Below are 21,163 nucleotides of genomic sequence, written 5' to 3' on the forward strand. Positions count from 1 at the left end.
ACCCAGATGAAACTAAATGCTAATCAAAATTGTTTAATTCCTGAAGGAAAGACAAGCACATTAATATATTTCTTTTCCCTGTTCTTTTGCAAACACCAAAACTCTTTTAATTGATAAGCTTACAGCTTTCCAGAAGAATTAAGTTTAATTACATCTAAAAATTACAGACAAAATGAAATACAGAGCACTCGTGTAAAGCCACAAAAGCTGGCAATGCACTTGGGAGATAGCTCACCAAACTGGGAAAATCACAATAAAGCAGAAATAAAAATCACAAATCACAACATTAGCCCTGAGATTATTTCTGTCACACCTCCATCACTGTACTTTTATACATCTATTCAAGTAAATTTTATATGATGCTTTAGATTTCTATAAAATAAGCTGTTATAACTCTTACAGACTTTCAAATTAAAAAAAAAAGCTTCATGAATGAAGAAAACTTCATCTTTTCAATGAACAAAAATCTAACTGAAGTTTGTCAGAAATCATTCTGGTCACTATAGTAGAATAAACTGGTGCAGAATTTACCAGATGATGGCACACCACCTTATAAGCTCCGTAATTACATCACAATGGAATTGCTTCATTATCTGATAGCTATGAGCCAGAACACTCACTTGGGCATTCTGTCAGCTTTTTGTTTCAAGATATTCTAAGCAGCTGTATTTTTCCTGCATGTGCATAATTTCTTGGGATTCCCATGTGTGGTTCCAGGCTTTGCTGTCAGTCAGTACAGAGACACAGCAGAAATGAGGGACAGAAATTCTAGAGCCCCCAGCAGCACCTGTACTTACCCTGCTCATTGTTCCCTCCATTTAACAGAAGTTCATCATTCTGTCTTTTCATTTCTGTTATGTACTTAAAGGCCTGATCCAGGATCATGTTCTTGCTCTGTAAAAGAAAACACACATATAAAATTAGGAGAAATGTCTAGAACTTGTAAATCAATTAGTGATGAGGCTGCACTTACTCCAAGAGGTTTTTACTTTAAAAATATGCTCCGAATATCACTGGGTAGAGCTGGTTTTCTACTGGTTTGGGTTGGGTTTTTTAGATGTTGTTTTTTGGTTTGGTTGCTTTTGTAAGATGAAACTACAGGCTTTTGTGAGTGATGCTGACCCTAAAATGCCTTGAGATTTTACAGATCAACATTTTCAGTGCTGGAGCTGACACCTTCTGATGCCCAGAGGAAGATACTAAGGCCACAGATCCTGAACAGGCAGCATCCTTTCTCACTGATCAGCCCAAAATTCATGTTCACTAATAAACACACACATCACATGAGATTTCCAGGATACTGCCTTGTAAATATTTTATTAGAAAAGCAAGAAACATGGAACAACTATCCAGGGAGATATATGCATAATTTTGAAAATAGTATACAAGGGAATATGGGAAGGGAAAATGACCCATCCACAATCATCTTTTTATTAAGCTATGCTTATTCTGTCTGCAAAACCTTTGTTCACTTCTTAATTTCTTCTACTGTTCAGTAAGAACAATCTCTGCTAGGGATTCCTCTATCTTGAAAAAGATGCTTCTGTGCATCAGCCTAGAAGCATTTGTCTTGCTTCATCTTTTGCAAGGAGAGTGTCTTAAATCACCATTATTATAATTTCAGTTTCTGAATTGCTTTCAAGCCATTATATGAAGGATGACAAAAATAAGCAGTCATATGCAACACTTTCAGATAAAATGCTCAAAATCCGTGTAACTACATTCATGTGACCCTGCACTTCCAAGTAGGACTTCTATTACAAGTAGTTTTTAAAATACTAATAACTAGTAATACTTTTGAGTATATTAATTCAGACAGTTTGCCTTCTTGCTAATACAAATACTAAAATAGGTATTTAGACTTTACAGACAGAGAAACATTTGGACATTTGACAGGAAACTTGTATGCACCTTGGATGGACACTCACCTGTTTAAGTGCTGGGGAGCAGGGAATGAGCTCTCCAATTCTGTTTATCCCAGCATTAATCTTCTTTTTTCGATGTCTCTCCACTAAGCAAAAACAATATGTACTGTCTCATCTGGTTGGGCAAGGCAGCACAACTAGGATAATGTAAGGGCTCAGAAATACATTATTTCATTATACATTGGAACCTGTGTAACATTTTTCCTCAAGCGAGGAAAAATGTTCTTCTAAATTAAACCTCAAAGTTATAAAATTAATACTAGAATCAAAGAGCCATAACTTAAATAGCCTTTAAAAGGTGGGGATATTTTGGACCCCTTCATGAAAAAGTAACGTTCCTACAACTCAAAATTCAGGTTTTGAAACTGCCTTCTAACAGTTTTATGACACTCTCTTCATAAGTTAGATTAAATTTGAAATTGATTAAATTTACGCATACAGAAAGTAAATGAACAAAGATTATGGAAAAAATCAGTTTCAGATTTGGGAAGCAAACCAATGCCTCTTAAATTCTAATGTCAAATTTAGCACCAAAAGAGAAATTTTAAATTTATATTAACAGAGTAGCCAGCCAACACTGAACATAGCTGAAGCTCCAGGTATATGGACTATCAGATACTCTTTTCTATGTCCAAAAGTTTAACTGTTCCATAAGGTCTAACTGGCTGGGAGAATGAAAATACTGAATGGAGAATAGTTCCAGTGAACTACCTATTTTGGAGCAGGTCAGAAAATGTCAGAAAATGTTTCATTTATAATCTTCTAGTGATACCATTTACCTCCTCAACAGGTCTGAATATTGGCAGAAAGGGTCTACGCTCTAAGTCTAGGAGTGGTTTTTACAGACAGTATCTCTGTTTTCCATCCACCACAGTCAGCCTCTTTTAAATACAGTTAACTCTCATGTAGCTATTGTTTTTACTGAAATATTTTCATGTTCTATGCAAACTTAAAACTATTAGATGTCTTTTTTTAAAAAAAAAAGGAAAAAGTTCTCTCGTGGCTTTGTCAGGACTCAAACCATTGTGTTGTTCATGATGCTGAATGAACCTTTTGGTTTGTGCAGTTGTTCTGCTTTTGGTGGCACACAGAAACAAACTGTGACCTTCAGGTGAGTGTATTTCATTTGGCTCAGTTACAAAAGACTCATTAATTTAATTTAAATAGTCTCATTTCAGTAGCCTGTCACTTCAATTTACCTTTCTCAATTTTTTTTTGTATTTCAGGAGAGACTGCTGGCATTGACAGAAATAGGCCTAAATACACTAAACACAGCAAGACAAAGTTTCTTATGCAAGAAATTTACCATATAAATTAGAGGACCTCTCTCAAAATTAAAACACAGGACACTTGGGATTTAATCTTTATCTAGCTTACTAATACATACAGATATCACAGTGTTTGTGAAGTGCTACTCTTTTGTTTTGGTAATATTTGCAACACTCTCCTCAGCTTTTCCATATATTAATGGCTAAGAAAGTATAGGTTTGGAAGGAGCTGGACCCCATATACTGCAGAGTTCAGCCCAGGTGATAAAGATTTTGGAAAGCTATCAACAAGTGAAACAGGAACTGGGAATTCCAATGAGGCCAACCATTTTAGAAGTAAACCTGATAAGACTGTTTCCTGATTCTTCTTAATTCTTAAGAAACTGGCCACACCCTGAGCACACTCAGCAAGCACAGCCCTGCACACGTTTCACATGGAAACTGCTCAGTGCTTTTTCCAGCTGAGTTTGTGAAGATCACATGATACTGCTGTTCAGAAAAAAACCCTGCAATCAATTTCTTTGGATAACCAGCCCAAAGCCTGCCAGACTCCTCCCCAGTCCATCTTTCTGTTCCTACTTGTAGAAGATGCCACTGGCACTAGAACTGACTGGGTGCTGCCCAAGGGATGTGACTCCTGCAACATCCAGCCAACATTTGCACAGAATTTCTGGGGTGTTAACATCCAAATGGGTGCCTTAGGAATAGGTTAGAGGAATACTTCCAATCCAGGGAGCCTAAAGCTCTCAGGTAGGACACCTGTCTCTGTTATGACAGAGGTGGATATTGGTTGCATGTGAATGCCTGTGCAGTTTTTTTCCTTTGGAATTGAACACAGCTGAAATTGTTAACTTCTTAATTTACTAGCTTTGGAAAGGCAGGTGCTCCTTCATACTTTAACTTTGTACTGTGGAAACCAGCAAACCAGAAACAATCTGCAAAGTTAGTTTATGCAAGGACACAGAAAGGTGTTTGGTAGGGTGAGGCTTTTTCAGTGTACTAAACTCCTGTGTGGGAGCCTTCTCCATGTAAACTATGTTTTACTGCTCCAAAGCATCTGTGCTTATTTCCAGACCGAACAGCAGAGCATGATGTTCCCACCTGCATTATGTGTCTCCCGGTTTTTCTTTCTGTGAAACATAAAGGGAAAAGATTCATGTGAAACTCAAGGTTAAAGATGTGCATACAAACAAATATTTCTTATATTATTTCTATTACAGCTAAAATTACTAATTATCACAGTCTTCTCTGCGAACTAGAGCAGCAGAAGTCACAATCAGATGTTCTTAGACATTGGTATTAAACAGCTTCTAATAAAAATTTGTTCATGTTCAGTCTTAAATTAATTGCACTACAACAAGTCACAGTGCAATATTCCACTTGATTACTGGTACATATTTATAGTGGAGAGCTGGGTTTTTATGTTCCTGTTACACTATGCAGTGTTTGAAAAAGCCAAAGATTTTTTTAAAATAGTTTTGTTTGTGAGGAACAAGACAGTAAAGTATTTGTCTGAAATGTTGCTTTTACATTTACTGGGTCACTGAAATAGGAGAAAATTTTACCATGCAAGTTGATTTTCCAGCCACACTGCCTTCAAACATCGTAACTTCTGGTATCAAAGAGGCTTCCTTTGTGAGAGAAACCAAAACTACTGCTCCTCTGCAGCTGCTGTTCTTTAATGTCTCAAAATTCTGAATAGGTTTGATTTCAGCAAGTGAGGATTGTGTTTGGTTTCATACGTTCACCTGGACTATTGGACTGATGACAACAATCAATGTGCAATGCCCCAAATTGCTTTATTGGCAGTCAATAAATTTCAAATATATATATTTCAAATCTTCAAAGTCTACATATATAAATAAGATGTACTATACACATGCACTAAGACAAATACTTCCAGGATGTACAGTAAAGAAAAGTACATGTTTTTTTGGAAAAAGCAAAATTCCAGAAAAAAACAATTTCAGAAAGCTTCTGTCCTGCAGCACATTCTCAGTTTAGATGTTTCCTAGGGTATGCAAAAAGCAGAGTAGCATCTTCTGCTGTCCTTTTAGACTGTTACAGAACAGTCCAGATGTGACAAGGAATCTGAGGTAAGAATGCATGATACATGTGGCAGTTATGTGTGATTACTGTGAGGCACAGTGTATCTATCCTTTGTGCTTTGAGTTGATTCTGATTTCTGGTAGCTCACTAAAGATAGCGTGCACCTACAGTAACTTAGACAAGGACTATGAGACTGTAATGTTACTGCTACAGGTCAGACCCAGAGACATCTGCTAAGAAACAATGCTTAAAGATGATCATTAATACTAAATATGCACAAGAACATAAGGACTGGACAGACCAGCTGTCCTTTGGTTGACATTACCATTACAGAACACAAAATACTCCGTTAGTCAGGTAAGAAAGAGTTGCGAAATCTGCAAAGACTGAAAAACCTTCTGTGGGACAAATCAGTGTTCTCTCTGAGCTTTTCCTGATCATAAATAATATCCTACATGGTTAACCAGTGTAAGATGAATGCTGCATTTAACCAAGGACTGAAGAATCCCCTTACCAATCAGGTATCAGATGACCCATGTTAATACAAAGGAACAAAACCCTGGAACAGTTCTAATGAGTGCTGAGTGACTTTGTTACAAAGTTTGGTCATAGCGTTGCTGTACAACCTCAAGGCATAGTTTGTGCTCCTGCAGAGATTTAAGATGTAAGATCCAGATTCCACTGGGAGTTAAAGGAGAGATCTAAATGACCGTGTCAAAATTAGTAGTTACCTCCTGATATCTAAAGGAGCCTCCACAAAAATACAGACTGTGCTCTGAGGCAGCAACACAACTTTACACACGTCAGAATAGTCAGTGAAATAATTAAAGAATCTGTTTTGCCTAAGTGACCCAGGTAGATGTATCTTTAACAAATAGTTTGGCATAGACAGGGCAAGAGAGAAACTTTTGGATCAACCCTGATGAGCACACAGAACTTCCTGTCCATACCCTTATTGCCAAACTTTTAGCTAGAAACTTTGTAAGTGCAACATGACTGCAGACTACAGGCCTAGGAAATAGTCCCTTTCCCACAGGAACTCACCGATGCTGCTTCTTAGTAGGTGTCTCATTCTCTGTCATCTCTGGCATGGTTTCGGAGAAGAGAGCCTGAGGAAACATCATGGAAGGAATTAACAACTTCTGCACTTTCCTGAATCCTCAGCCCAGGACATTCACATGGCTTTGCAAGGACCACAAGGACAGGGCCCTGTTACAGTGTAGGCACAAGTGCATGCCCTTGACTCAGAGCAGCTGATTTTATGACATTAAAAATTAAGCACGTTACCTATCGAGATGTTTCGCAAAAGCTGTCTGTGATGAACTGGTTTCCATTTCCTCAATTACTTTAAATATAAAAACTATTATAATCCCAACCACTTTCAGCAAACAAGAAGAATAGTTAAGAATATGACTGCTTTTCAAATGGGAGGAGGAATAGCTGAACTCCCTCTTATCAGCCCTTCCTCACTGAATATGAATTCAATTCCCAGTTCAAAACAGGGTATGAATGTTAAGCAAAAAACAAGCTACAATGAGGACATTTCATTAACTACAAATTTAGAGTGCTCTTAATGTAGCAGATTACAAAACTTACTTGCTATTAAATTACTGTACACCTTAAAACAACCAAAAATGACACTTCTAAGCTCTCAGATATGTATAATTCAGCTAAAATTAAAATTATGTATACCAGCCTAATGAATTGCATCTAACTTGTCCTCATCTTGAACAGACTGGTAGCCTGTATTTAGACAAACAAATTTTAAAAAATACACAAAATATGAGATTAAGTTAATGATGGTTGAACAGATATCTACCAGAGAAATGAATTTTAGAGAGCAAGTAACATAAGTATACTGTAGATGACAACAGGAAAAAATAGATCTTGTTTTTGATGTGTCTGAGCTCTGTATTCACTTTCACAGCTCCTTCCAGTCTCTCACCAACCAACCTGTTATTGCAACTCTTCCCATGGGCCCTCAAACTCCTTGTGGCTTCCCCTTTCTCTGGCTCCTCCTGAAAAGCTCACTGGCTTCATATCTTTAGGGTATTTTTTGTCTGTCTGTTTGAACTGCAAGGAAGTGGAGGTGGTTTTTAATATAACTTTAAACACCAAGCAGTTCTTAATGTAAACTGAGCCTACCACTACTGGCACTGACATCAAAAACAAACCCCCAAAATAATATCCTTGCAAACCAGAAAGCCAGACACCTATGGAGCTCCCAAAGCACTGAAGCACACGCTTCACAAAGTGCTCTGTGCACACACCTGTGTGTGTCAAACTAACAGAAATCATCTGTATTGCACCAGAACTGAATTCAGATACTGCTTTCCAGCCTTTATACTCTAGAAGTTAATTGAATGTTGTGCATTCAGTAAAAATTAGAGGAGGATAAACATTAGGGCTGATGCTGGTTACCACTCTAATCTTGAAATACTTTCTTTCTGTGTTCCAGGGAAGACTTGGGAGATGTTGGCAAACCATAAAATAAAGCAAACAGGAAACAACCTATTAATAGATCCAACTCACGGAACTCAAAGTGCCTGAAGATTTCAGGAACATAATTCAACTCCACCTACACGACAGTGTTCACACCACCACAAGACTGGACACAATCCTCTCTGAGATGAATTACAGCATTCCATTGCCCCACTGGGTGTTACACACAGCCTACTTAAACACAAACCTCTCCAGCCCAGCAATGGGAATACATCACTTTCTGTTTATATCCCTCCATGGACTTTGCTTCCTCTGTGCTCACCTGACCACCCCCTGCATAAATTACAAAAACACCTGACAGAGTTAACAGTCTTTTATTGTGGGAGAAAGCAGTGGTGCAACTTCAGTACACTCTTATAAATCGTGTTACCTCATCTTAAAAACAAGATTTCTTCTCCTTTAAACCCAATTAGCTTACTTCACTAACAAATTTATTTGAGTTTATATGTAGTAAGAGTAATCCAGTTGTTATGCCATGTTGTCCAAGTCAGTAAACACAACTCTGAAAGCCAGGAGAGGCAGTTTCCCACCCAAGGCATCTCTAACTTATCCCTCCTGGGTACAGCTGGTGATGGTCAGTAGTACTTACTGATTCTACCTGCATTCACTGATGAGGAAAGGGTTAACTGGGAGACCTTAGCAGGTGAGTGACTTTGATTATAATAAAAAACCAAAACCTGGTTAGAGCCCAGCCATCGTGGATGCTGTTGGCAACCAGAGAGATGTTCAGGTGTACAGGGAGTGACTGGGGCCAGCACAGCTCCTTTCAGCAGCTCCAGTGTGCCAAAGCAGCCCAGCAGAACCTGAATCCATCAAGGCAGCCCAGCAGAACCTGAATCCATCAAGGAAGCCCAGCAGAACCTGAATCCATCAAGGCAGCCCAGCAGAACCTGAATCCATCAAGGAAGCCCAGCAGAACCTGAATCCATCAAGGCAGCCCAGCAGAACCTGAATCCATCAAGGCTTCCAGCAGGGACAGGAGAAGCAGAGCAGCTGCCTGGTGACACTGCACTCATGTATCCATCACCGAGGCAGCACCTTGTGCAGCAGGTGAAATAACTACTCAAGGAGCAAAGGGGTAATTTAATTTACTGTGTCCAGTACTGTTTCTGTTTAGTGAGGATGTGAGCACATGGACACAGCTCTGGTAAAGCAAAGCTCTCAAACAAGCTGAGGAAAAGGATGATGCTGGATTGTATCATGTGGCAGTCACATACCCTGTTTCTTGATTTCTGCACCACCTATAAAGCCAGAGCTGATGTGTCTGTTGTTGGGCATTATGAAACCACTGCAAATATACTGGAAATCAGAGCAAACAGATAAAAGAGGCCTTAGTTTTGGTGGACTTTGCATTTTTGAAAGACTAATGTATTCACCAAGCAAGGTATTTTTAAAATTGTGCAAATGCATACAGCTTGAGAACCAAAGGACTATTTCTGTATTGCAGTGCATTTAACACAGAAAGCATTAATGTGGATTTAGATGGCTAGCTACCATGCAGGGCTACAGATGAAGCACAGCTGTGTGAACGTAAGGGCATAAAGAAGCACCCAGCCACAAATACCCTTCCCCAGAACAGACATGGCTGTTCTGACTCCAGCTGCACAGTCCAGAACACATTCACAACCCCAATCCTCCCCCTGCCCTAAGTCAGAGCACCCCTTTCTCCTTCCTGACATGAGTTCTCCTTACTCCTATATTTTGGCTTCTTCTGTGTCCTCTCAGCAAAGTTCTTCTTCTTAACAGCAGCCATCCGTATCTCCCAAAGTCATGATACACACAATATTCCAATTGCCTTATTTCTTCATGCTGAGCAGATGCCAAAATGATTCAGCAATTCATTATATGTAGCATTCTGGAAGATAGACAAGGCCCTAGTGAAAATTTGTGCTGTTATTTATTAATACAGTTTCTAACCATTTTTTGATCCTGAAAAAGAATAGAAAATCTTTATTATATGTCAAAGACCTTACTTCTTTCTTCCTCCTCTGCCCTTTCTCTCTTAAATTATATCAGTAAACTTCTTCCAAGTGATGCTGCTCCCTGCGTATTTCAAGCCATTTGCTGCCACACTGAGTGTATAAGCCTCACAAATGTAAACTTAAAGTCTGCATTTTATATGTTTCATTTCCACTGGGATCTGCAGCCCATTTCATATAGAAAACACGGCACAGGAATGCCATGACTGTTACCCTAATTTCACTTTACTGTGGATTTACTGCAGGTGAAGGTTTTCAGTTCACCACTCAATCAATGCTCTCACTTTTGTGGTCCTGACAGCAAAAGCAAGGCTGTACACATTATCTAATGAACAAATTAGTTTATTGTGAGCTCCACTGAAAAGAGGTGGTTAAATTTGTTAAACAACACTTGTATAAAACTCTGGGCTTTCTACTGATAGATTGTACCTAAGAGAAATGATTGTACCTATGAGAAATATCTGAACTGAAGCTGGTTTTTCCCATTCTTATTCCGTAAGGACAGAAACCTTTGCATTTTATCTGGTATTCCAGAGAACAGCTGAAGCTGGCAATACCAGGGAGGAGGTTTTCTCAAGGGCTGCTGAAAATATGGGTTTTGTGAATTAAAAAATTAAAAATAGTGCCTAGGTGGAGATTTCTGAGGGCTGATGAATGTTTACATGGCCTCTATTTCTCCCCCTCAGGTGTTGTATGACCAGAGTTTTGACAGAGGGTTTCCCTTTAATTCTTCCACATCAAGTATTGCTTCTTCATCAAGATCCCTTCATGGATTCTCTAAAGCAGAAGACATGTACTTGCCTCAAAAGCTCAGAGACAAATGTATTTTAAGTTCACTCATGAAATATGCTCACTTAACTCAGCTGAATGCCATCTGCAGAGAAAATATAGCAAAATCCAAATTCTGAAAACAGATGAAGAAGCAGTAACTCATCATTTGTATTTATTTAGTACCAAGCTTCCCTTAAGCTTTATGTAGTTAACAGCTTTCACAACATCAACCTAAAATATTGATTTTAATTTAATGCAATGTCATCCTCAGAAATTAAAGGATGCTTTATGTTCTGAAGATTTAAATTTAACATAATTTAATCTCTTCTATAGTTCTGAAACATAGGGTATAAAACCTGAAAACCAATTTATTTAAACATCTTCTTGTATACTACCCATCTTTCCAGGTAGTATTTAGCAAATTTTATGAAATCTCTTCTTCAAAACATGCATTCAGCAAATACAAGAAAAAGTTATTAGATTTTTTTTTTGCACTATTTTTTCACTCCTTATTTAGGAATTGTTTCCAAACTTAACATTAATTTTTAAAAAGAAAATAATTATTCCAATCTGTTATCTTTGGCTGTACAAAACAATCTCCCTCAATAGTATAGCCATTCCATTCTTCTGCATCAGGCAGAAAGAATCATGTTTATATGCAACTACACATATTCTGCAAACCTACCAGCAGTCCAAATCTTTCCTCCTCTGAATCTCCTTCAGCAAGCTCGTGCTGTGACACTGCTTCAGTCTCAGTTCTTACAGGTTTTGTATACCTTGTGTAGTTAGTAATGCAATGTAATGTTATGTACTCCTCTTAGTGTAAAGCTAAGGTCAGTTCCAAGGCACAGACAGGAACCACTCAAATGCTTTTTTCCTGACACAGTGTCTTCTTCATCCAAGCAACTGCTGCAGCTCACTTCTCCAGTCTTCCGTGCATGTTTTAGAACAAGGCTAGCTTTAATCAGGGACTTAGTCCAAGCTTTTAATGACAAGCAAGGTGCCCTTGAGATCAAGAGACAAAATTTACTGCCCTTTCTTTATTCCCCCTTGGAATGGCTCTATTCTAATTTTGTATTTACCTAATAAAATGGCTGCAGGAAAGGTAACTCAAAGCCAACCTTTGTGATTGTTACCTGTGTGTATTAACTACTGTGGCCTATCAAAGCAACCTGGGAAGACTATCAGAGAAGAAAATGAAAAAGGCTATTTTTCCTGACAGGAAGAAATCAGGATTTCCCTGTTACTGTGACCCTTAATGCACTCCCTCACCACAGCTGGGCCCACTGACTGATTTAACTGCAACCCCTCAAAGAGATGAAGTTCCCAGATGTTCACAAAAGCCTGGGAGTGAGCAGAGGAGGAGGATGGGGTCAGGTGAGGCATGGACACAGCTGGGGCAGTGACCAGCTCAGGGGGCACTGCCACCTTGTGCTGAGGAACATATTCCTGATGCAAACCAGCTGAGATCTTCCCAGGCCAACCAAACTGCTCCCAGAGCTTCTGCAAAAGGTAAGAAAAGAAAACTAAAAAGAAAACTAAAGCCAAGAAGCTCAAACTTGTTACATGCGGCAACTTTTTTTTTTTAAGGTGCTTGCAAATGATACATAGAAAGAAAACTTCACTGCTTTTAGATATTTTTATTCTGTCTCTTTTGTTTGTATTATCTAAACTCAAATACATTAGTATCTTTCCTCCTGCTGACTTAAAGCAATTAAGTTTTAGTAAGGCTCTTGTATAAGAACATGCAAGAGAACTAGAAAGAAAATGTTTAGGGTTTTTTTTTTTTTTTTTTGTAATAGCATTGGAAGAAGAGAAAAGGTAATTACTCAAGTGATACTCCCTCATATCTACATTGGTTTTGCTTTCATTTGTAATTTTCAAAATATCAATGGCAATTGCACTGGCCATTCAGTAACAAGCAGTTTTAGGACAGCATAGGTATAGGGTCATTCTGACAAATCCTGACCAGATCTGCTTAAGAAAACTTCATAAGAAGAAAACAAAAAAAACCCAAAAAAACCAAAACAAAAAAACACAACAACAACAACAAAAAAAAACCTCACAACAAACAAAAACCCAAGAAACCAACAAAAAAAAAAAACCCAAAAACAAAAACCCAAACAAAAAAATAAAAAGAAACTTCCTGATCTAATCACCTGAAGATCCACCTCTCATATTTATTCTTCTTCGTCTACTGTTGTTCCTTCCCAAGTCTTCCTAAGTAAAACATCATTTCTTTTAAAACCTTACAGAAGGGGCAGAGATAGAGCTCATATCCCCAGAATTAAGTACCTCACTCACTGTTTATGGTCTGGAAAATATTTAAGGAGAAGTATCTCTGCACATTTTGCACCCAGATGAGAGCAGCTGCCACTCTCACATTGTGCATATGATCTTGGCACTGCAAACAACAGCAAGTAAAGGAAGATGCCTACAGGAACCATCTCCTGTGGGCTGGAGCAATTGTTACAGGGAAGCAGGAATTTGGGAGCTGAAAAGCTGTAATTATGGAACCAGTGCACAAACCACAATCACAAAGACCAGAGCTCTCACCTAAAGCCTTCAGCTACTTTAGATCAAAATAAGGGGAACATCACTCTTTTCTTTAGGAAATCAAGGAATGACCAGGGAAATCCTCCTGATCCCATGTCTTGTGCTGAAATTCACAAGTTACCACATACCAATTTCACTAAGGGAGTGAGAAAGCGTGTGAACTGTCTCTATGTTGCAAGGCAGTGCTCATCTCCCTGGCTTCCAATGATCCGTGGTACACCTCAAAACCAAACTACTTTGAAAAGAGAAGACAGACATCCAATTATGCTGTGCTTGACAAAGGAGCCACGAGTGTGTTTTGATGGTGGATACAAAGTGAATTAATTGCAGGCAAGTTCCTCCTAACAGAGGTCATCACCTCTGTGTGGGTTAGGGTGAGGTTACCTGGATCAGATGGCAAGGGCTGCCTGCACCAGGCTGAGGCTGAGAGCGCTCTGAGCAAGAGCAGCTGCTGCTGAGCCCCACCTTGCTGCCTAAAGAACAAGGAATAATTTTCCTGAAAACAGCTGAAACATACAACTCATCCTGGTCTCCAAATACTGTGACCAAGATGGTTATTTATAACTCAAGAATCCATCCATACATAAAAATTGTACTTGAAACATTGAAGACTTTTCCAGACTTGAGTGGAAAAATGTAGAAGCTGTAAGTCATAGAATCACAAAATGGTTTGGGTTGGAAGGAACTGTTATAGATGGATAATGAGATGATTGGCTCTCACAATTAAAAGATAACTACTGTGTGAATATTAAGAAAAGCCTCAGAGATGTATAGTTATGTTACTGTGGTTTAGATGTCCTCTGTTCTCCCCATAGTCCCCTTTCCCCCCTGTATTGTTGCCATCAGACAGCCAGAGCTGTCTAGGACAGAAGCTGTGCCATGTGCCCCTTGCATGGAGCAGCTGGGAATGGAAGAGCTTGGTGCTTAGGGGGTGGAGCATGGCAACACCTGACCTCCAATCAAGTCACAGGAAAGCAGTCTCCACTGGTAAATGGCAAAGAAGAGCTGACTGAGACTTTGGGAGGGGCCAGGGCTGGCAGATGCAACCCCCAGGGGTACAAAAGACCGAGCATCCATCCTGAAGGTGAACCAGCCATGTGGTATGCATGAGGGACAGTTTCCCACATTGCAGATTTTTCCTTATGTAGTCCTTTGATGTATTTTTGTTAAGGTTTAATAAACCCCTTTAAATTTTCAAAGTGAGCAGTTGTCTCTCACAGAACCTTAAAAATTGTCTCATTCCACCCCCCTGCTATGGGCAGGGACACCTTCCACCAGACCAGGTTGCTGAGAACCTCATCCAGGCTGGCCTTGAACACTTCCAGGGATGGGGCATCTGCAGCTTCCCTGCCCAACCTGCTCCTGTCAGAGCCACTCCAATTCTGCCTTCTCATGTGACCTTGTCTCCAAATGAAATCTCCATCCAAAGAGCAGGACCTCGTCACAGAGCCTGACAACCAGTTTAGAATTACAACACAAAAACATTCATTTTGGCTACAATGATTTAGCCAGAGCAGTATTCTTTGCTTCACTGCTTTGGTTTTAAGCTGAGCTCTTTTTGTTCTGCAGCTACAAAGGATCCTCACAGAGTCTGTTTATAAAAGCACACAAGGTCCCAAGGAGGTATAAAGGTATTTTCTGACATGTGCTAAACTGCCTTGCTGCTCTCTCCTGAGGACCCTGACTAACAAGCAGTGCAAAACATCCTAGAACCAAAATGTTCAGGGCATCCACAGAGTTTATGTGTCAAAATTTTTAATTAATCTTTTCAGATATGAGTCATTCAGTACAAAGGATTATACAGTCAAGTTTTTAAATATTTTATGGGCTTGGGGTTTGAGAAATCTGACACAAACCAAGAACACATCAAGGCTTCATGATATAGGAAGCAATATTCTATGGGCCTGCACTACAAAGTTCCTCTACAATATGCAGGAGAGATCAATCCTGAGATTCTGCTACAAACACTGCCCTTCCAGAGTTAAGGGATTTCCCTATGAATCTTAACGGGGCCAAAGGCAAAAATGGCTGAGGTAGAAGGTACCAAAACCCAGAATTTCAATTTTTATGTATAAGCTTTTGAAAGAACCTCACTACTTACACTTCAATGAGCTTTTAAAAACAAGCACACACACATTCTGCCCCAAACCCAAAAAAACCAAACTAAATCTCCACAACTTTGCAATGTACATTTTATAGGCAGACTACTCACAAGAGGTTTTAGTGGACTGAAGTCTCACTCTCCTTCATAACCTCAATGCAATCACACCTTTGCTTTTCAGAGTTTTTTTTTCCTTGGACTCATGAAGTGGGTGTACTGGGCAATTACTTCAGTTCCAGGAATAAAGGACTCATCTTGCAATCTGGATGTTTGACAGTTTTGAATTATATTGGCAGGGATAAAGCTGCACATTATTTTAATTATATTTAACAGAGAGGTCCAAACTAAAGTTATCTGAGCCCAGATGAGCAGAGAAAGAAAGCACACTTTCATAACACTTTCAAAGAGGAAATTTAAAATAAAAATCATTGCATGTTAGACACAAGAAAATGCAACTACTAGGTGCAAATCCATAGAAAACCTGAATTCAATAATTCTACCACTTTAGGAACTACTTATTTAGCTTAGGAGAATTACTGTACCTGAACTATCTGGGGTGAATAAGCAGTTCTGAAAGCACTAGGAAAAGCAAATAAGACTACAATAGAAATTTAGCACTGACAATGGAGAAGAAACTAAAACCAGATTTCCAAGTTACTACTTTGCACAGGTCTGAAAGGAATGGATAAAGGGGACAGACCATGATCCTGCAAGTTTTACTTCATTAAAAAATCATTCCATAAAATGAAAATGCCTTACCTCTACTCTGTCTTCTTCTATAACTGTATGAAATCACCTCCCTGTTGCCACCTAAGACTGACTTGGCAAAAGTACCTTAAAGTGAAACTAGGAGTGGGAGAACTCCATTGCATTCCTTAGCAAGGGATAGCTCATACACTTAATATTTCCAAGCTGGGAAACACAAGGTCTTCCCATTCTGCCCAGAATAAAACAGAAAAACCACAAAGTGTGATGGACTGTAAATCCTCCTGAGACAATCCACAGGTGGGATTCTCCCTCAGCCTTCTCTGCTCCAGGCTGAACAATCACAGCTCCCTTGGCCTCCCAAGACAAGAGATGCTCCTGTACCTTAATTGTCCTTGTGGCCTCTCAATGGACTCTCTGTGGTACATCCAAGTCTTTCTTCTACTGGGGAACCTAAAACAACACCAGATGCCAGGTGTGGCCCCACCAGTGCCAAGAGCAGAGGAAGGATCACCTCCCTAAGCTGACACTCCTGTATCAAATGGAGCCCATTCAGCACCTGTGCCACAAGGAGACTTTGTGGGGTCAGGTTCAGCTTGGTGTCCACCAGGTCCTTTTCTGCCAAGGTGCTTTCCAGCTGCATGGCCCCCACTGCATATTGGTGGACTGATCTGTCCTTCCCCAAGTGCAGGATTTTGCTCTTGTTGAGCTGCATGAAACTCCTATCAGCCCATTTCTCCAAGCAATAATGGGAAAGTACCTGTGATGATTATCTTCCCCTGCTGCCCCAACTCCTTCAAAGTAATGCTGAGAGATGCAGCCTCTCCCCTGGCTCACTGGCACTCCTAACCCAGCAGGCCAGATGAGAACACCACTGCAGCTTAAAACTGACTTTGCAAAAGGATCACAGAGACACCCCACAATCCCAATAAGTACACTGAAACAACAAGTCTGCTTCTCATGGTGACAGTGCTGGCTTAATACTTGTGAAACTATGACCCAAGATGATGCCAAAACTAGCTAAGCTTCTCCAATTACACAAGAAGTCCCAAAATTTCCAGCAGGTGAGAGACTTACATGGAATCAGGAGGGATTTAACCTATTGATGCACAATATTTAAACATTCCTGAATTAAACCATCTCTGGATATTAGGGATGCTCCAATAGTGGAAAAAATATGTTCCTGATTTGGAGCTCCATTTTACTACTGGAGTAGATGAGCAAGAAGAGCTGCAGCATGAAGCTTTGTACAAGAACTCTGTTCAATTTCTAGCTAACAGCTTCACTGATGCATGAAAGCAAAGCAGAGTCCAACTTCAAAGGTGGAGGGCTGGAATGAATTGTCCCTGGAGTCCCACATTACAGACTACAGATGTAGACAGACACCCCAAATGGACAGTATTATTTTCACCTGAACTTCAGTTACTTGAAGAATAAACAAATCTTTAAGCTCTCCTCTCCCCATAAAACCCTTACACTTCTATTAACTGTGTCAGCAGGCTAATGGGCAATATTTTCTATAATATTTTCATGGCATTGCCCACCATACCAGAAGCTGGAAAAATGGATCATAGTTTCTGAGGAACCTGGATTGAGACCTAAAAGCTAATAGCTCCATACTTGGATCATTCCAGCCTCACTAGAGATGGACCCAAAGAACCCATTCAGGTACCAGAATACCGGCATGACTGAGATGTGCTTTCAGATGGAGCTGACTTCAATTCATGGTTTTCACGCTGGTCAGTTAACCTGACAGAAGCTCAGGGAACTGAGTGAGAAAGGCACTGGTTACCAGGAAGCATGGAACATTTTCAGCAGCCCAGTGTTTTCTTCTTATCTGAGCCACAATGGCATCTCTTACAATGGATGTAAGAGATTGCTATCGCAGGTCATGGCTGCAAAAGGAACTCATTCACCTTGGAGGACTAAAGCCATGGCTTTTCACACAGGAAACAAGCCCAGTTTACACACAATTTGGCAATCTTGTGCACACAGCAGAACCTCCTCTGTGCTTACTCCAAGCATGACAACGGTACTACACTGGTAAGGTAGCAAACCAAAGTACACTTGGATACATTATATCCACCCATAAAGGCTGGAATTGCATTTTAAACACCAAGTTAGGTCAGCATTACATAAACTGCACAACATTTCCTAATCAAGGAGTTGAGACCTTTACGTGTTTTGCTGTAATCTGAAATAACTCAAACACTGCTTGAGTTACTAAAATTGAATACATATCACAGTGCAGAGTTCCAGATGAGACAGTTTTCAATTAAATAACACTACTGAGCCATGTCCCTGATGGAAATGTCAGTGAAGCTGTGTATACAACCCGGGTTTTTAAATGAAAATGGATGTGTAAATGTGTGCATACATACAATCTAACAGCTTTAGTGTTTCTAATCTTTTTGTAACAACTCCAGTTATAAATCTCAGGGCTCTGAAGAAGTGTACTTGCCTCCTGATGGACTGTCCACCCACAGTATTGCCAGTCATTTTATAATTCTTCATCTTAGTTGTGTCTGTGATTCCTTTAATCAAATGAAATCCCTCAGGAACATGTTTTCCTATTTTGAAAGGTGTCACTGTCCTTCAAAGTGGCACAGACTTTGTGGCACTTTTCACAAGTTCTTGTGACACAACCAACCATGATTCATTGGGAAACCCTTTGTATCAAATGCTATGCTTCTTATACCTCCCCCCAGCCAGGTGGCACTTACAAAGTTATTTTCAAGACCTTAAAAAGCACTACTGCACAAAAATTAAACCACAGAATGACTCTTGTCAAATTCAGCATGTCCCAGCCCTTCACTTCCTCGCATGTCTATTTCTTTCTACAGCACCCAGCTTCAACTCATACATTGTATTAATTCAGATCCAAGGGGGACATGCTTGGTTACAGTGTCACACACTTTGCAAATTAAAAGCGTGCTTAAATACTTGGAATGCACCATCCCAAATCTCTCTGCAGCCTAATTCATTATACTTCAATATGTGGAAGCCTGAGGTGTTCTTACAACTTCAGCACATGGGGAGAAACCATCAACAACCAAACACTGCTCAAAAAAGCTCCTCTGTAACTCCTCTGCCTAAAAAGAGTCAGGAGCATCCCGCACATTCACTAAGAAGAGCAGAGGTGAAGAACAGCTGGAGTAGCTCAGCCAGCAGAACACATTCACAGAATCTTTGCCCTCCTGCTCCCAAGGTGTCTCTGACATTTCAGAGCACAGCTGAACTTCAGCTACAAACAGGAGCCCACCATGCACACAGCAGCTGGGCCAGCCGTGTCACAGGGCCACTCCAGGGACAGTCCCTTAGCGTGTCCCTGGCCAGCTCCTCAGCACGCTGCTTCAAACACCAGCCATCAAAGCAGCTGAGCCACTACCAAAAACTTACATCCTAATTATCTCTGTGCAGCTGCCAGACTCCTCCAGGATCCACCACCTTTTCTCATCTACTCCGTTAAAATCTTCCCATGTATCCACAACCTAAGGGAATAAGTAATTTCCAAACACTTCAAAATCTGCAATGTTCTTGCACTGTTTCACATACTTGATGTGATATTTTGAATACAAGCACCTTAAAAATCATGCTCACAACACGAGCATTTTCTAAGCTTATTTCCCATTCAGTGGCAAACTTATTTTCAGTTGTCAAATGTATTTCATCCCAAAATGTACCTCCGAGTTATTGTTATGGCACTAATTGAAAATCAAAAATTAAAGGTTCAAGATCTTTCTAATAAAAAGGAAGTTTCATAGGAAGTTTCTTCTTTCTCATTTCTCCGATTACTGCACACAGTTCACGAGCAATGAACAAGGCTCTGCAGTTGTTTGAAGTGCTACATAACACAGTCACATAAATAAGATGGTCCCAATGACTTGTATATTAAAAGTAAAGCGAAAATCATGCCTCTAAAACAAGCTCCTACATCACCTGACTTCAGGATGCTTAACTGTGCCATCATTATCTCTGCTAGAAGTGCTTAATAATTGCATGTCTAGGTGAAGTCTAATAGAAGTCCAAGCTTTTATGTGAAAAGCAAAAACACAGTTTTGTGATTTTTGTACTTATGGGCAGAAACTCAACACATCACTGCTCCCTTTTTCTTTGCCTTACTTCCAATTTTTCCCTACAGACTCCTATGGACAAGGGGCACCATGTGCCACAGCTGTATCCAGCTACAGCTACATCAATGGACTCAGCTCATTTGAGCTGTCACAGGGAGCTGCATTTGAGCTGTCCTGCCGTTAATGCGAGCAGTACCTGTGAGCTACAAACACTTCTGTGCCTGTCAATGTTGATGCCCGTGAAACTGAAGCCTTCCAACTCTTTAAAGCCCCTGCTGCTGGCAAATTCGACCGAAATCGGCCGGAGAGCTAAAATTAGCAGGCAGAGAAGGAATAGACAGACACATCCATCAGACTTCCTTCCTTCGGAGACCAAGCTTACTACACGGGAAACGTTAGCCACGAGTGACCGAATTCTAAGCAAGAAAGCTGTCCCTGGAGGCACAGCATGCCCTGAGCCCGTGGGGATCCCATCCCGTGGGGGTGGCACTCGACACGAGCACCCTGCCGCCATGCACGGAGCGGGAAGGGGCCGGGATGCGGGAAGGGGCCCGGGATGCGGGAAGGGGCCGGGATGCGGGAAGGGGCCGGGATGCGGGAAGGGGCCGGGATGCGGGAAGGGGCCCGGGCTAAGGGAAGGTGCCGGGATGCGGGAAGGTGCCGGGCTGCGGCGCAGCGCCCGCCTCTCGCTGCCTGCCGAGCGAACTCCGCGGTCGGCGGCTCACGCTCGATTGTCTCGCAGCGCCCAGACCGCAAAGCGATGGAACCACGCCGCTCCCCAAGCCCTCGCCGCTCCCCAAGCCCTCGCCGCTGTTCCCCCGACTTTCCCCCAGCCCAGCCCCGGCCCGCAGCCGCTCCACTCCGGGCAGCAGAGCCCGGGCACCGCCACCGCGCCGCGCCCGCCGGGGCCGCACCGCCACGGGCCGCCCGCGCTCTGCAGCTGCGCCCCGGCCCGTCCCAGCCCCGCAGCCGCTGCCCGGGCCGGGCCGGGCACACCGGGGCCGGACAAAGGGGCACCGGCCCCACCGGCATCCCGGGCGAGCGCGGCCCCGGCCCAGCGCGGCGTCCCGGCCCCGCTGCCGCGGCCGCTCCGGGCCCCTCTCCTCCCGCTGCCGCTCCCGTCCCCGGTCGGCACTCACGGTCGGGCCGGGCGCGCTGCGCGGCGGCCCCAGCGCCGGGACCATCCTCCGGCGGGCGGACACCCCGCGCCAGCCCCGCCGCCGCCTCCGCGCCG

General features: G+C 41.5%; 1 protein-coding gene across 1 annotated transcript in view; it reads right to left on the reverse strand.

Moving 5' to 3' along the window:
* Window positions 1-21,163, reverse strand: part of USF3 (upstream transcription factor family member 3) — a 28,538-nt gene extending 7,375 nt beyond the window's left edge. The window contains exons 1-5 of the mRNA XM_059466625.1: window positions 21,069-21,163; window positions 6,287-6,351; window positions 4,295-4,323; window positions 1,929-2,011; window positions 798-894 (exon numbers count right to left, since the gene is read on the reverse strand). Coding sequence (XP_059322608.1) covers window positions 798-894; window positions 1,929-2,011; window positions 4,295-4,323; window positions 6,287-6,351; window positions 21,069-21,113 — 319 coding nt within the window. The 5' untranslated portion in view covers window positions 21,114-21,163. The remainder of the gene's footprint in view (window positions 1-797; window positions 895-1,928; window positions 2,012-4,294; window positions 4,324-6,286; window positions 6,352-21,068) is intronic.

Source organism: Ammospiza nelsoni, chromosome 2, assembly GCF_027579445.1.
Source record: "Ammospiza nelsoni isolate bAmmNel1 chromosome 2, bAmmNel1.pri, whole genome shotgun sequence".
Classification (NCBI taxonomy): Eukaryota; Metazoa; Chordata; class Aves; order Passeriformes; family Passerellidae; genus Ammospiza; species Ammospiza nelsoni.